The sequence below is a fragment of the Triticum urartu genome, chromosome 1, assembly GCF_003073215.2.
Source record: "Triticum urartu cultivar G1812 chromosome 1, Tu2.1, whole genome shotgun sequence".
NCBI lineage: Eukaryota > Viridiplantae > Streptophyta > Magnoliopsida > Poales > Poaceae > Triticum > Triticum urartu.
In genome coordinates, this window is record NC_053022.1 from 556,468,394 (window position 1) to 556,482,863 (window position 14,470).

At 48.1% G+C, this 14,470-nt stretch overlaps 1 protein-coding gene and 2 non-coding genes across 3 annotated transcripts; all 3 read left to right on the forward strand.

Annotated features, from left to right (window-relative positions):
• Positions 1-222: 222 nt before the first annotated feature.
• On the forward strand, positions 223-4,727 carry LOC125529525 (sugar transporter ERD6-like 4). The gene is made up of 17 exons (XM_048693938.1): positions 223-692; positions 791-880; positions 1,140-1,199; positions 1,281-1,346; positions 1,578-1,643; positions 1,722-1,797; positions 1,951-2,015; positions 2,101-2,193; positions 2,363-2,443; positions 2,534-2,618; positions 3,196-3,242; positions 3,332-3,394; positions 3,497-3,556; positions 3,708-3,773; positions 3,865-3,924; positions 4,088-4,202; positions 4,320-4,727. Exons 1-17 carry the CDS (start codon positions 408-410, stop codon positions 4,430-4,432), a joined length of 1,491 nt encoding a protein of 496 aa, XP_048549895.1. The 5' UTR covers positions 223-407; the 3' UTR covers positions 4,433-4,727.
• A 241-nt stretch (positions 4,728-4,968) lies between these two features.
• LOC125533418 lies at positions 4,969-5,165 on the forward strand. Its single transcript, XR_007294294.1, has one exon. It is a non-coding gene; the product is annotated as a U2 spliceosomal RNA (small nuclear RNA).
• Positions 5,166-10,887: 5,722 nt separating this feature from the next.
• On the forward strand, positions 10,888-11,084 carry LOC125533419. The gene has a single exon (XR_007294295.1). It is a non-coding gene; the product is annotated as a U2 spliceosomal RNA (small nuclear RNA).
• The last annotated feature ends 3,386 nt before the right edge of the window (positions 11,085-14,470 follow it).

Genomic DNA, 14,470 nt, shown 5'->3' on the forward strand with positions numbered 1-14,470 from the left:
TCGCGTGCAGAGATCGGATCGCTAACCACATGCAATTTAAATTGCTAACCACGTGCAAATTACAAATTTACGATACAATACAGGTATAAGATTTACAAGTTGATACTCAACACATGTGGCACAGTTGGAGAAGCAAGCGCGTGATGTGGACACGTAGTATTATAACGTCGACGCGCCTATGAACCGGCTGGATACCCAGAAACAGCAGGAGAGACAAATCTGGCCCATTTATTTCCGTTGGCCGAGTACAAAACTGGATTATTCTCCAGCTCAGACACGGCTTGTCCCAAATCCGCCACCAACTTCCGGCTGACCTCTTCTTCCCACTGTCGCTCTTGCTCCTCCCGTCGTCTCCCTCCGATCTTGTCGCCACTATCCCCTCGCGCCTAGCTTCGTTTGGCTTGGCGATGAACGGCGGCGGGGGAGACGAGAGCGGCAGCGACCATGAGGGCAGCGGCACGCGGAAGCCGCTGCTGCTCAAGAACACGGGCAGCTGGTACAGGATGGTGGGGTCGTCGTCGCGGCAGATAGTCGGCGCCTCGTCCATGGCCGTGCTGCGCGAGTCCCACGTCTCGGCGCTCCTCTGCACGCTCATCGTCGCGCTCGGCCCCATCCAGTTCGGCTTCACCTGCGGCTTCTCCTCCCCCACCCAGGACGCCATGATCCGCGACCTCGGCCTCTCCATCTCCCAGGTCCTTCTTTGGAGCCTCCATGCTTGCTCTGTTTTGACTTCTACTTCTTGGAGTAAAAATGTTGATTAGCTTCGTGTGTGCGCGAGCGTGCTCTGCAGTTCTCGGCGTTCGGCTCGCTGTCCAACGTCGGCGCCATGGTGGGGGCCATCGCCAGCGGGCAGATGGCCGAGCACATTGGCCGGAAAGGGGTGAGAAGTTTCGACCATTTTTCTCCCTTTGACTACTACTTAAGCCAGAGTTAGGACTTGACCTTCTACAATTTGTCTCGAATCTCGTGAGCTACTTAATTAGTTGCGTGCGGCACTCTAAATTTGGAGCTGGTGTTGCAATATTTTTGCAGATGAAGTATATAGTGAGAAAAGTTCAGGCTTCTGTTTTACTCCACTGAACTGAAGTTACATTCTTTTATATACTCTAATAATGTGCTTGCATCTGACTGAATTTCAGTCGTTGATGATCGCGGCGATTCCGAATATCATCGGTTGGCTCGCCATCTCCTTTGCCAATGTATGACATGACACGATGCGCCCACATGTTTCCAAGCTTACTTCCACAACCTTTTCCTTCATGCTTATGTTTCATCTACAGGACTCGTCGTTTCTCTATATGGGACGGTTGCTCGAAGGATTTGGTGTTGGCGTCATATCATATACGGTTCGTATAGAGCATCTTCGGTGCATGCTTATTTTGTGCCTTTCAGATTTTGAGTACTCACCTGGTTAAAAAAATGTTCAGGAAAGATAGATCAACTGATATGTCGATATATTGGATGCAGAATGGTCAATAGTTCATACAAAATTTATATTACTGTCGATGCATTATTGGACTAGTTAATAGTTACAACACTAACTGTTATGTATGAATTGTGTGATGCCATCATACCAGGTGCCTGTATACATAGCAGAGATATCTCCTCAGAGCACAAGAGGAGCTCTTGGCTCTGTGAACCAGGTACGCCGCCTATTCTCACTAGTCACAAGTACATGGATTGTTCATGTCAAACTCACCGTGCAGTTGTTCATTATGTAGTTGTCTATCACCCTTGGTATCTTCTTGGCCTATGTGCTAGGCATGTTTGTTCCTTGGAGGTTGCTGGCAGTACTAGGTAATGCAACTAATAAACACCTATCATATTACTGCAGTTTGGTATTGCTGTTACCATTTTGCAGTTAATTTCTGATACCCTGTTTTTGTAAGAATTTTCATTAATTTCTGACACCCGGCTTCTGATGCAAATCTCTGTCATCCATTCTTGTAGGGACCTTGCCTTGTACATTGTTGATTCCTGGTCTATTCTTCATCCCGGAGTCTCCAAGATGGCTGGTGTGTACATGCTCAAGTTCGATATATGAAGCAGAGCATCACTCTGAAATCTGTAATGACATTCTTTTTATGCATCTGTCTTCAGGCAAAGATGAACTTGACGGATGATTTCGAGACTTCTCTGCAAGTTTTGAGGGGTTTCGAGACCGACATAACAGCGGAAGTGAATGATATAAAGGCAACCACTTGGACTCTTTTTCTCTCTCTTATTGAGTTGGAAATCCTTCTGAAGTATTTTCAGCCTAGTATAATTTCCTTAAAATTGGAAATGTGTCTATATGTGTGTCACTCTTCTAGAAGTAACATCATTGATTTTAGATTTGAACTTTTTGATTGCTATTGTGCAGAGAGCTGTAGCATCTGCAAACAAAAAGGCTACGGTCCGTTTTCAGGAGCTGAATCAAAAGAAGTACCGAACTCCCTTACTAGTAATTTCCTTACCCTTTTTCATATTTTTGGTCCATCACATACAAAAGTTACTGCATTTTTAAAATGATAATTATGCTACATTTGGGCAGATAGGAACTGGCCTGCTAGTACTTCAAAATTTATGTGGGATAAATGGCATACTGTTTTACGCAAGTAGAATCTTCAGAGCTGCAGGTGAGTTATGCAGCATTTTCCTTTCTAGGTGTTTTTTTTATCGTTTAGGCATAGCTAGTTGTAGGCATGACTTTTCGGATGGAATTAGGTTACCTTTGCTAATTTAGACTGGAATAATAGGAGAGGTGTTTGGTTGTTTGCTACATAACCAACCTGACAGTGACAGGGGATCCCAACAGATTTATACCCAACAATTCCTTGTAATTATGAGTTCAGCACTATGCTAGCTTCAATAAATATACTCCCTCCGTTCCGAATACTTGTCTTGGATTTGTCTAGATACGGATGTATCTAGCACTAAAATGAGTCTAGATACATCCGTATCTAGACAAATCCAAGACAAGTAATTCGGAACGGAGGGAGTAATACAATAACTAACTCATGGCATGGTTTTTCATTCTGCTTTCTCAATCGAAGTAGGAAGATGCAATTTCATTGTCTACTGTAAAATCATTCGTCTTGACCAAATAGCTTCAAAGTACCAGCAGTTTCATCTGTTTCTGAAGTACAAAAATGATTTTCCTTAAGTACAATTGTGATACTTTGGCTTGTAAATATGACATGTAAAGTTCATTAGGGTTCACAAACAGTGACCTGGCCACATGTGCACTTGGAGCTATTCAGGTATGTGATGTAACATGTTTTGAGGCCATTTAAGTTATCTTTTTTAGCAAGGTTCGATCTCGTCTCACTGACAGCACTACCTCTATTAGGTTCTCGCCACCGGAGTTACAACCTCGCTACTAGATAAAGCTGGCCGACGGATGCTCCTTATTGTAAGTTCCTCACAACCTCGCTACTAGTTTGTAAGCTGTATGTTTTTTAAATGAAGTGTAAGCTGTATGTAACTGTAATATATTTCCCACTTCAAATTTCAGATCTCTACTGCTGGGACAACTCTAAGCCTTCTTGCAGTTTCTGTTGCATTTTTCCTCAAGGTATATTCAGGTGTCTTAGCCTTTGATTCTGGTAAAAAAAACATGGCATTTTAAGATGCTGAGCGGCAAACACTATTTATCACTGGGTGTCTTCCTCTTCTGCCAAGTCACTCTGAACTTATCGTATGGTTGTGATGGTTATTTGTTACAGGACAATCTACCACATGATGCTCACTCGGACTACATCTTAAGCATGGTGTCCTTGGTGGCTCTTGTGGTATGTCTGCAGTTACATCATTTCGTCGTGTGACATATGCGGTGAACGAAGCTGTGCCAAAAAATCTTCTTAACCTGGATGTTTTCTTCAGGCTTATATCATCACCTTCTCCTTCGGCATGGGTGCCATTCCATGGCTCATAATGTCAGAGGTAAGAGCTGCTGGCCTCTCATAGCCCTCTGGAGCATTTACATAACCACAACTCAGAGAGATGCCATGAATAACAATTCAGAGCAGGCATCTGAAATTCACAACCGATGCATAAGCGAAATATTCTGAATTCTTCAGTTCCAACTTTGAATGAACATTTTCAGATCCTCCCGGTGGGTATCAAGAGTTTCGCGGGGAGCTTCGCGACGCTGGCCAACATGCTCACTTCCTTCGGGGTGACAATGACGGCGAACCTGCTGCTGAGCTGGAGCGCTGGCGGTACGTGACTGTTCAGCGCCTCTGCTCTCCCCTCTTGCCTGACCAAGGAATAATTCTGAACCATGAAACTTGATGAACTTTTACATGTTCATTCATCATCTTTGTAAATGATTGCAGGGACTTTCGCGTCATACATGGTCGTGAGCGCGTTCGCCCTCGTGTTCGTCATACTTTGGGTGCCGGAGACCAAGGGGAGGACCCTGGAGGAGATACAGTGGTCGTTCCGGTGAGCGATCTTGATCCGCGGCGCCACCGGGTCGTCGCAGATGGTGTGTAGCTCTTCAAGTTAGGGTAAAAAAACGTATGTTAGGCTGGCAAGAATTGGTTTGCACGGTCAGCGATCTTGGCTCTTCGAACCTTGCAGCCAGTTCCCACCAAGTGGAATCAGTAGTACCGGTCACATTATTTCTTCTTCTTTTTGAGTTGTTTGGATTGCTTACCACATGTATCACGTGGTACATTATTTCTTCTTGTGTTATGTATCTTTTGTAAGACAAATGCAGAAAATCATATTTTCAGCGGGAACGAGCAGCCCCAGAAAGGCCGTGTGTTTCCTGCCGAGGCTGTACGGCTGGGCCGGGCTTTGAGGCCCAGTCTTCTTTCTTGGTTTCTGTGCCCAAACGGTAATCAAGCTAATCAAATTTGTCTAAAAAAAAGCTAATCAAATAGAAAAGCCTCCCGGTTAGATTAGTCCCACACCGCTTGCGCGGCTCGGCATAACTGTTGGGACGGGTATAAGAGGAGGGGCAAGGCTTTGTTTCAACTCATACCTTTCTCGGCCTTTTGGCTAAGATCAAGTGTAGTATCTGTTCTTATCAGTTTAATATCTGATATGTGGATTACATGTCCACAACGATATTAAATTTATTTTTTAGGGGGAGGATCCATCATAGTGGCTTGCCACTAGAGTCCTTGTGTGTTTCCTGGGCGTTGCACTACTGCCCTGGGTGTGGCGCACCCCAACAAAAACCAAATTAAATATTTAATTCAACTTGCAATTTGATTTGATTAAATCTTTTAATTCAGAATAAATTGAACTGTGAAACAACAAACCTGATCAAATCGCTAATCACGACCCAAAGAGGTAATACCGCGCCTACGTTCACTGTGTAAGAAACTCGTAAACATTTTGTGTAGACAAGTATTATGAAGTCTGGTGCCTACTGGTAAAAACATTACCAAGCAGTAGGGCTCCGTTTAAAGTTTGTGAGCCCAATGAGGTCAACTCATTTTTTGGTTTGGTTCAAAAACAAATGAGTTGGTACAAGCTTTGTTTTTGTATCTCGGTTGTAATATGAGCCGAGAGAGGGTGATCCAAGTCTAGCTCGCTCAATTTTGACTAGAAATAGGTTAAGCTAGCATCGTAGGTATGCTATCTTCAGTACACATAATGAGCTACTGAGGAATAAAGGGGGGATTCGACCAAATCATAATAATGTCTTACCTTTATACTTAGGAAAAATTGGTCGTCTTTTGATAGGTGCGAGAATTTTTGTGTTCCACACCCCTCCCCCACCACACAGACACACAGAAATTTATCTTATTTGTCTCGAAAATGGCTCATGATGGGCTCGAGATCATTACAAACAGAGTATGATCAACTCTGGAGTCCGAACTCTAGAAACAGGCTTTCGCCCGCTTTATATATAAACAAACAACCAATCAAAGTACACGAGCGAACAATACAAGATGGAGAAGTAGCCCTCTTAAAAGCAGATTCGAGATATCCGGTTCATGCAGAACGCACACAACTACGCTACTGAAGGAGAATACATGAAGGACTATGTACGACACCACGCTACGCCTTAGCACACCTAAGATCCACGATAAAGCCCTCAAGAGGGAAGACGACGTGAAGCGTCGCCGCTGCCGAGTCCGTGGACGTGAGCTTTCACCTGGAACCTTGGCACGGAGAGGAGAACCACAACGAAGTCTTCAAGAAGAAAGCGACACCCACGAGCGTCGTCGCTGTAAGCGAAAGCGCAGAGCTTTCGCTCGGCAGCTCAACCGTATCACACGAGGTCACCAAGACAAACGCGACAATCCCAGACTGCCAAATCTGGATCTAGGTGTCGCCACTATCAACGACGGAGGACACGCCAAAGCCACCTCCATTCTTTCAGGAAAATGCCATGTTTTTCAGGAACCTTGCCTTGCACATTGTTGATTCCTGGCCTGTTCTTCATCCCGGAGTCTCCAAGATGGCTGGTGTGTATACGCTCAACTTCGATATATGAAACAGAGCTTAACTCCGAAATCTGTAAAGACATTCTTTTTATGCATCTGTCTCCAGGCAAAGATGAACTTGATGGAAGATTTTCGAAAAAGGCTTTCGCCCCGCTTTATATATAAAGCATGATCCCAACAACCCAGTACAAACGCACGCCACCACAACACATGCACACACCCAAGGCAAGATACAAAGGCGCTGAGCGCGGCAACACCACCCCTAAAACTACACCGCGAAGAGATGAAGTCGCATATGAAGAACTGTGGGCTCTAAGGCGGCGCCTTCAGGAAGGATATGACACCGGAGCGCCGCCACCGCCCAACCGAGGATTGGAGTTTTCCCCGGAGCCACACGACGGACAATGAGAGCCGCGACGACGCCTTCAAGAAGGGAACGAGATTCGCCGCCGCCGGTCCGTCCGAAGATAGAACAGGTTTTCACCCCGACCAAAACTCACCGCCACCGAACGCCACACCCTGGCGACCATGCCGCCCACACGGCCATGGCCACCAAGCAACACCAAGCCACGGCCTCCGCCCGAGAGCACCGCGCAACCACCACCAGAGCCGCCGCCCCGGCATCCAAGACCTTGACACCACCTCACCCGAGACCTACCGCTATCCCAACCAAAGAGACGAGCGGAAAGGTACCACCTTTCGCACCCCTGGGCGACCCCAAGCGCCGAGACCCAATAGGCCGGCCACCTGGCCTCCATCGACCCGTCCTGCAGCACCGGGCGCGAGGCAAGCTTGGTCCCGCAACACCGTGCGCGAGACGAGGTCAGTCCTGCTGCATCGTGCGCGAGACGAGCTTAGTCCTGTGGCACTGTGCGCGAGACGAGATCGGACCTGCGCACCGAGCGCGAGACGAGCGGTGGATCGCAGCTGGGAGAAGGGCAGCCCTTTGCCGAAGTAGCGACCAGACGACGGGGAGGGGGCTAAAGGCCGATACAAGCCGCCTACGAACAAACCGACGCCAGGACGTGCCAGCCGTCGCCGAAGCCGACTTGCCAAGCCACCGTGGAGCCATCCACGGCCGGAGCAGCGGCCACGGCCACTGCCCAACCCGCGCCATCCGCCGAGCTCCAAGCGTCAGAGCTGCCGGGCACGCACCCGCGCGTCGAGCCGCCGAAGGGGAGGGACGCCACCGAAGTCCCCAAACATGGCCGATCCAGGTCGAGGACGGAGATGCCCAAACTCCCCGCAGGCCCCCGCCGCCACGGGGCCACCACCACGAAGCCCACCACGCCGCCGACCGCGCACGGGAGCTACGCCACCCATACACGCCGGGCGTCGCCGCAAGCCCCGCGCCGCTGCCACCCGCCGGAGCGCCGCCGCGAGCCAGGCGGAACCAGGCCAGCCCCCGAAGCGTCCAGCCGCACCTCGCAGCCCCGCACGCCGCTGGCCGGCCCTTGCCGTCGCGACCCGCGTCGCCTGCCGGCCGCCGACCCGAGCATCCGCTCGATCCAGGCGGAACCAGGCCAGCCCCCGAAGCGTCCAGCCGCACCTCGCAGCCCCGCACGCTACTGGCCGGCCCTTGCCGTCGCAGCCCGCGTCGCCTGCCGGCCGTCGACTCGAGCATCAGCCCGATCCAGATCTGGGCCGAGACGCCCGCCGCCACCGCCTGAGCAAGCACGCCCCACCGTGCCCCTGACGCGCAGCCGCCCGCGCCCCCAACCTAGGACGCCTCCGCTGCGCTATCCCGGCCGCCGCCACGCCACGCCATCCTGCATAACGGCGCCTCTCCATGGCGTGGAACTGTCCCGCGCCAGCCCGCCACGAGGAGGGGGAAGATGCCCCGCCGCCGCCGTCGCCGGCCGGGCTTTGCCCGGCGGCGCAAGCCGGCGGCGGCGAGGAGGAGGGGGGAGGAACGGGGGGCTGGAGGAGATCGCTAGGGTTTGCCTCGCCGCTCGCGGGAGCGGACGAGACGAAGCGCACCTGTCTATTGGTTTTTAGTGCCTAGCCACTTTCTGAACACTGTACTCCCATTGATGGAAGATTTCGAGACTTCTCTGCAAGTTTTGAGGGGTTTCGAGACCGGCATCACAACGGAAGTGAATGATAGTACTCCCTCCGTCCCAAAATTCTTGTCTTAAATTTATCTAGATATGGATGTATCTAATACTAAAACATGACTTGATACATCGGTATTTAGACAAATCTAAGACAATAATTTTGGGACGGAGGGAGTATAAAGCAAGCACTTGCACATTCTGTTTTTTTTGTTATTGACCTGGAAATCCTTCTGAAGTATTTTCAGCCTAGTATAATTTTATTTTAGGCACATTTTCTATAACTGTGCAACACGCGATGCCGTGGATGCCCTTAATTTGGACATGTTGGTTTCCTTCCCAAACAAAGGGCTCAGAGGGAGTATTAGCCAAGAGACTCCCCCGACCCAGGGTTCCTCCCTCCCTCCCCCCGCCGCCGGCCGTCCTAGCCCCCGCCGCCGCCGCCGGTCGCCGGCCGCCCCACCCCCTTCCCCTCCCTCCTCCCCCCTTCCCCTGGATCAGCTCCACGCCGCCTCCTCGGGAGGTGGCCGGGGCGGCGCGAGCCCTCCTTCCCCTTCGGCCGCCCTCGTCGCGCCCTCCCTCCCTGCCGCCGCCGACGGGCGCCCCCGGCGCGGGCCGGGTGGTGTTGGCGGCGGCGGGGCCGGCCTGTCCCCGCGCGCGCGGCTCCCTGCCCGGGGCATGGAGGTGGCGGCGGTGCCCCTCGGCCTGATGATGGCCCGGCCTCCCGGCGCGGTGGCCGGCAGCTCGCTCGGTGGTGGCACGGCCCCTTGGCGGCGAGACGATGTGGTGGCGCTGGTTGGCCGGTGGCGCGCCCCCGGCCCAGATCGGGGCCCGCGGGCCCCATCTGGGTCCTAGCGGGCGGCCCCCGGCGTGGCTTCGTCGTCGTCTATGTGGTGAGGTGGTGGAGCAGCTCGGACGGGGGGCAGCGACGCCAACGGCATGCATCCTGCGGCGCGGAGGCGGGAGTTGTCCGGGCCTCTGAGGGCTCGGCCGGGCCTGTGGGGCCACGGGCCCAGCAAGCTCCCGCTTTGGCGTCCGGTCGGCTACCGTCATGGACGGTGGAGGTGGGGCCCTCTAGTATGCTGACGGTGCTGCTGCCCTAGTCCCGGCTCCCCTTCTTCGTTGTGCAGGCCATCTTCGCGGTGCCGTGGTGAGACAGCGTGGGATGCTTCGTGTCCGTGTGCACAGGGTGGTGGTCAGTTTGGTGGCGAGCACCGGAGTGCCTGAGGTGGAGGATGGGATCGGGAGAAATCCCTGTTGGCTTGGCCGACACCGACGCGGTGGCGCCTAAGGGTGCCATCGTACCTTCCTGGAGGGCATCGGGGCTACCCTTCCTCTTTCCTCGCCGTGTACCGGGGGAAACCTTTGGTAGCAGCGTCGTCATCGTCGCGTCCCTTCTTGGAGGTGTTGATTGGTACCGGCGCTTCGGAGTCTCGGAGCTTGGGGGACGATTTCCGGTGGAAGCAGCGGTCGCGAGGCTCCGTCGTCTTTATCGTTCCGCCGTTATCGGCATTTGTTTCTTTTCTTTTTTCTTTTTCTTTTCTTTTTGGCGTGGTTGTGCTGCTTCCGCTCCAGCACCTATCGTTGGTTGTATTGGATGTTTGCTTTGTAATACAAAGCGGGGGAAACTCTTTTTCATAATTTGGACATGTTATGCAGCCCTTCCCCACTGGTTAGTGATACTATAGTTCAGACTTCAGAGCAAGTATTTAAATTACACAACCCATGCATTAGCGAAGTACTCTGAATTCTTCAGTTCCCAACTCTGAATGAATGAACATTTTCAGATCCTCCCAGTGGGCATCACGAGTTTCGGTTCAGAAGGACTTCGTTCAATCGATGTTTAGGATGGAGCCATCACATGACTGCTCGGCCCTTGTGCTCTCCCCTCCCCTATCGCCAGCGTGACCAAGAATGGATTCATTCTGAACCATGGAATCTGAAGCGAATTCACATGTCTATCTTTGAAAAATCTCTGCATGCAAGGACATTGGCGCCCTACATGGTCATGAGCACGTTCATCCTCGTGTTCGTCGTGCCCGGTCATCGCATATTGGTGTGGAAGAGTTGGTTCGTCGTGACCGGAAATCTTGGCCCTTAGTGTTCAAGCTAGTTCCCACCAAGTGAACCTAGTAGTACGAGTCACGTTTCTTTTTCTATATGTTTTTTTAGGGGTTTTTCTATATGTATAGCAGTAGTATTTTTTACTATAAGACAGTCGCCGGAAAGAAAAAAATTATTTTCAGGGGAACAACCTACAAGCCCGTATTGGTGGGCCTTTACACGTACGGGCTTTGAGGCTTTCTGTACCGTATTGCTTGCTGGGCTTCTGCGCCGAAACGTTAATGAACTGCAGACAGTAACATTAGTCCCACACTGCTAGCGCAGCTCCGTGGAGCCTGTCAGATGGGTATAAGAGCAGGGGCAAGGCTCCATAGCAACTCATACCTTTCTCGGCCTTTTGGCTAAAATCAAGTGTAGTATCTGTTCTTATCAGTTTAATATCTGATATATGGACTACATGTACACAACGATATTAAATTTATTTTTTGTGGGGGAGAATCCATCTTAGTGGCTTGCCACTAGGGTCCTCGCGTGTTCGTCGGGCGTTGCACTATAGCCCGGGTGTGGCGCGCCCCACCCAAAACTAAATTAACCTTTTTTACTTGCCTTGTTCCCTGGTTCATGGTATCTTCCTTCTTTGGTTGAAAAAATCTTTAGAAAGAAAGATCAATTGGCAAAAGAGAAAGGAATGTTCTCTAAGACCTGGTTCATACACTGGATGCAGAATGGTTACTTGTTTATACCAATTTATTTTATTGCAAAAAGATTAATGAGCTACTTAGTAGTACTCCTTCCATGCAACCATCCACATCACTAATCAACATGCAACCATCCACATCACTCCACCTCAGCAGTCTACCACATCAGCAAATCCAGACACTTTTTTAGGGAAAATACCCGTCTTATTCCTATGATTTAGTTTCTCTTCCGCCCACTTCATCTTCCATCTGGTGGTACTTGCTGCAGTCTTATTCTGAACTTTTTCCTAATTTTTATTTTCCTCACTATATATTTTTTTATCCTGAGATGTTTCCAGACAGATGTGAGTGTCCCTAATACCCTGCTTATTGCAAATTGTGAAGTTGTCAGGTCATGGGTTGCAGCTGCAGAACACATATCAGAATATCACAGGTTATTCAGTGTTAATTGGCTTCCCATTACAATTTCAGTTTGTTCGTGCAGAGTAGCGTGAGTTTTCAGATGCATGTAAATATATACATCTGGTCTCTTAGGTCCTGCATGCAGTTCTTAGTTAACCTTCTCTGCCAGTTTCTTATGCCTGTGTATAATCGTATAATTAAGGTGATTCCTCAAATTTGTATGTATTCCTGTGTGGAGTATACTAACATTAACATGCTCGTGAGGGCCTAAACTAGGAATTCTTCATACTGATCATTAATTGTCTCAGAATAGAGCTGACCAGACAGTTGTTTTGTACTGTAGTTCAATGAGGAAGCACGATCACTTTTGTGAAGAAATACAAGACTAACATTCACCCGGAGAGGTAATAATTTGTCCTGTATACCTCCTAAGTTGCAAGTTGCAACTATATAGTATGTTGCTTACTCTTTATTTTACTTCCCATGCACATATCAATTTGAGGGTATATGCATATTTATCTTCCTGAGGTAAGTCATATACAGGTTTTACTAATGAGCAAGATGGCTGACTTACTTTTTTCTATTACTGTTTTGTATTGCTGAAGATGTCCAACAAAATGTAAAGAAGGTTTTTTTATGGTATGCCATCCATAATCTTCTTTGTTGTTCATCAGATCTTTCTATTACTTAATTGTAATGCAAGATAAATGTATCTTCTCTTAATAACATAACTATCTTGATGTTTACAGGTTGCTTTTGTCTTGATTATGTAGTTTCCTAACATACAACAACTTCAATTTGATAATTGGCCACTCAAGCATGGATGGTAATGTAGACGGAAATGGTTATACATAATATGGGATTTAAAATTTTAGACAAGTGTAATATTTCAATTCTTTCCTATTCTCAATCCATCTGATGTCCCAACTACAAATTCTCCTTTAGAGACACGATGAAAACATGAGAATTAGGCTGTTATTTTTGGTTTTTGAAAGATTAGCAGCACCTCAGCGATGCCGATTACATAAAGGTAATGCACCAATCAGTGGATTAGGTTGTTATTCTATTTGATCAGAGTTATGTTATCCAATGCATAGAATTAGTCAAAAGAGCGAAAACCTTACTGTTCTATCGGGACTAATGAAATTTGTATGCCTCCTGTTTTTGGGATGGATTAAAGTAAATGTGCACGGGAGTTCTAATGCAGATTGCACACAATCAAGACTTGGGGTTATAGCTAGGTGGTGATGTTTTAGTTACAGATTGATAGTTTATTCCACTTGCACATATTGAAAAGCTTAACCATTCTCTGCTTCTTTGATTGTTCGTGCATTGTCCAAAATCTGAATGATGTAAGTAGGGGATTGATCTTACTTACCTATGTATCATTCTAAAGTATCTTCAAATAAGAATAATTTATTCATCGTTTTGTTGATCCTTTTAGGAGTCAGTTGATGAGTGAAATGCCAACTTTAGACAATATTTCCCGCAGCAACGCGCGGGGTATCATCTAGTTATTACAAAATGTGTCCGTATCTAGGCAAATTTAAGAGAAAAAATTGGGACGTTGGTAATATGAATTATGTGCTGCCATCATACTAGTGCACTGTACATAGCAGAGATAATCTCCTCAGAGCACAAGAGGATCCGTGAACTAGGTGCCTGTATACGACTCGAAAAAAAAAAAAAAAACTAGGTGCCTGTGCATAGCAGAGATATTCTCCTCAATCACAAGTACATGATTGTCATGTCAGCTCACCGTGCAATTGATCATTCTGTAGTTATCTATCACCCTTGGTTTTCTTGGGCCTATGTGCTAGGCATGTTTGTTCCTTGAGGTTGCTTGCAAGTACTAGGTAATGCAATCATATTACTGAAGTTTGGTCTTGCTGCCACCATTTTTGCAGTTTGTCCCTCTTTTGTGAGAGTTCAGTTAATTTATGGCACCAGGTTTCTGATGCAAATCTTGGTACCCATTCTTTCAGGAATCTGCCTTGTACGTTGTCGATTCCTGGTCCATTCTTCATTCCGAGTCTCCAAAGATGGCTGTGTATATGCTCAAGTTCCATACATGAAACAGAGCATCATTCTGAAATCTGTAGTGACAATTCTTTTTACTCATCCCTCTTCAGCAAAGATGAACTTGATGGATGATTTCGTGAATCTTTACAATTTTGAGCGGTTTCGAGACTGACATCACACGGAAGTGAATTATATAAAGCAAGCACTTGCCCTTTTGTTTCTCTTGTTTCATTATCTTGGAAATCCTTTGCAAGTATTTTCAGCCTAGTATAAGTTTCTTATCATTGGTAATATGTCTATATGTAATGTCATTCTTGTAGAAGCAACATCGTCGATTTTACATTTGAACTTTTGATTGCTGTTGTGCAGAGAGCCGTAGCATGCAAACAAAAATGCTACGCTCCTGTTTCAGGAGCTAAATCAAAAGAAGTACCGAACTCCATTACTAGTAATTTCCATACCCTTTTTCACCTTTTTTGGTTCATTACATATGAACACTGCATTTCTTTAAATGATAGTTATGCTACATTTGGGCAGATAGGGAACTGCCTTTTTTTTTAGAACATAGACGCTGGGAGCGTACCGACCTTAATTAATAAAGCCCACTTCAAACAGCAGAGTAGCTAATCATGGACATTACAAGTTCGATACAAAAGCCAGGGCTTACGCGAGGAGCAGAAAGCTTACGTTCAGAGCCTGACTGCGAGAATGGTTACAAGGCGAAGCCCATGGCCTTGAGTACGCAGACTCGCCAAAATAAAGAGCCCACCCTTAGGTAGGCACCACCGGCTCCCTAGCCGCGACATAAACCTGGTGAATACGGACTTGGGCGTGCTTCATG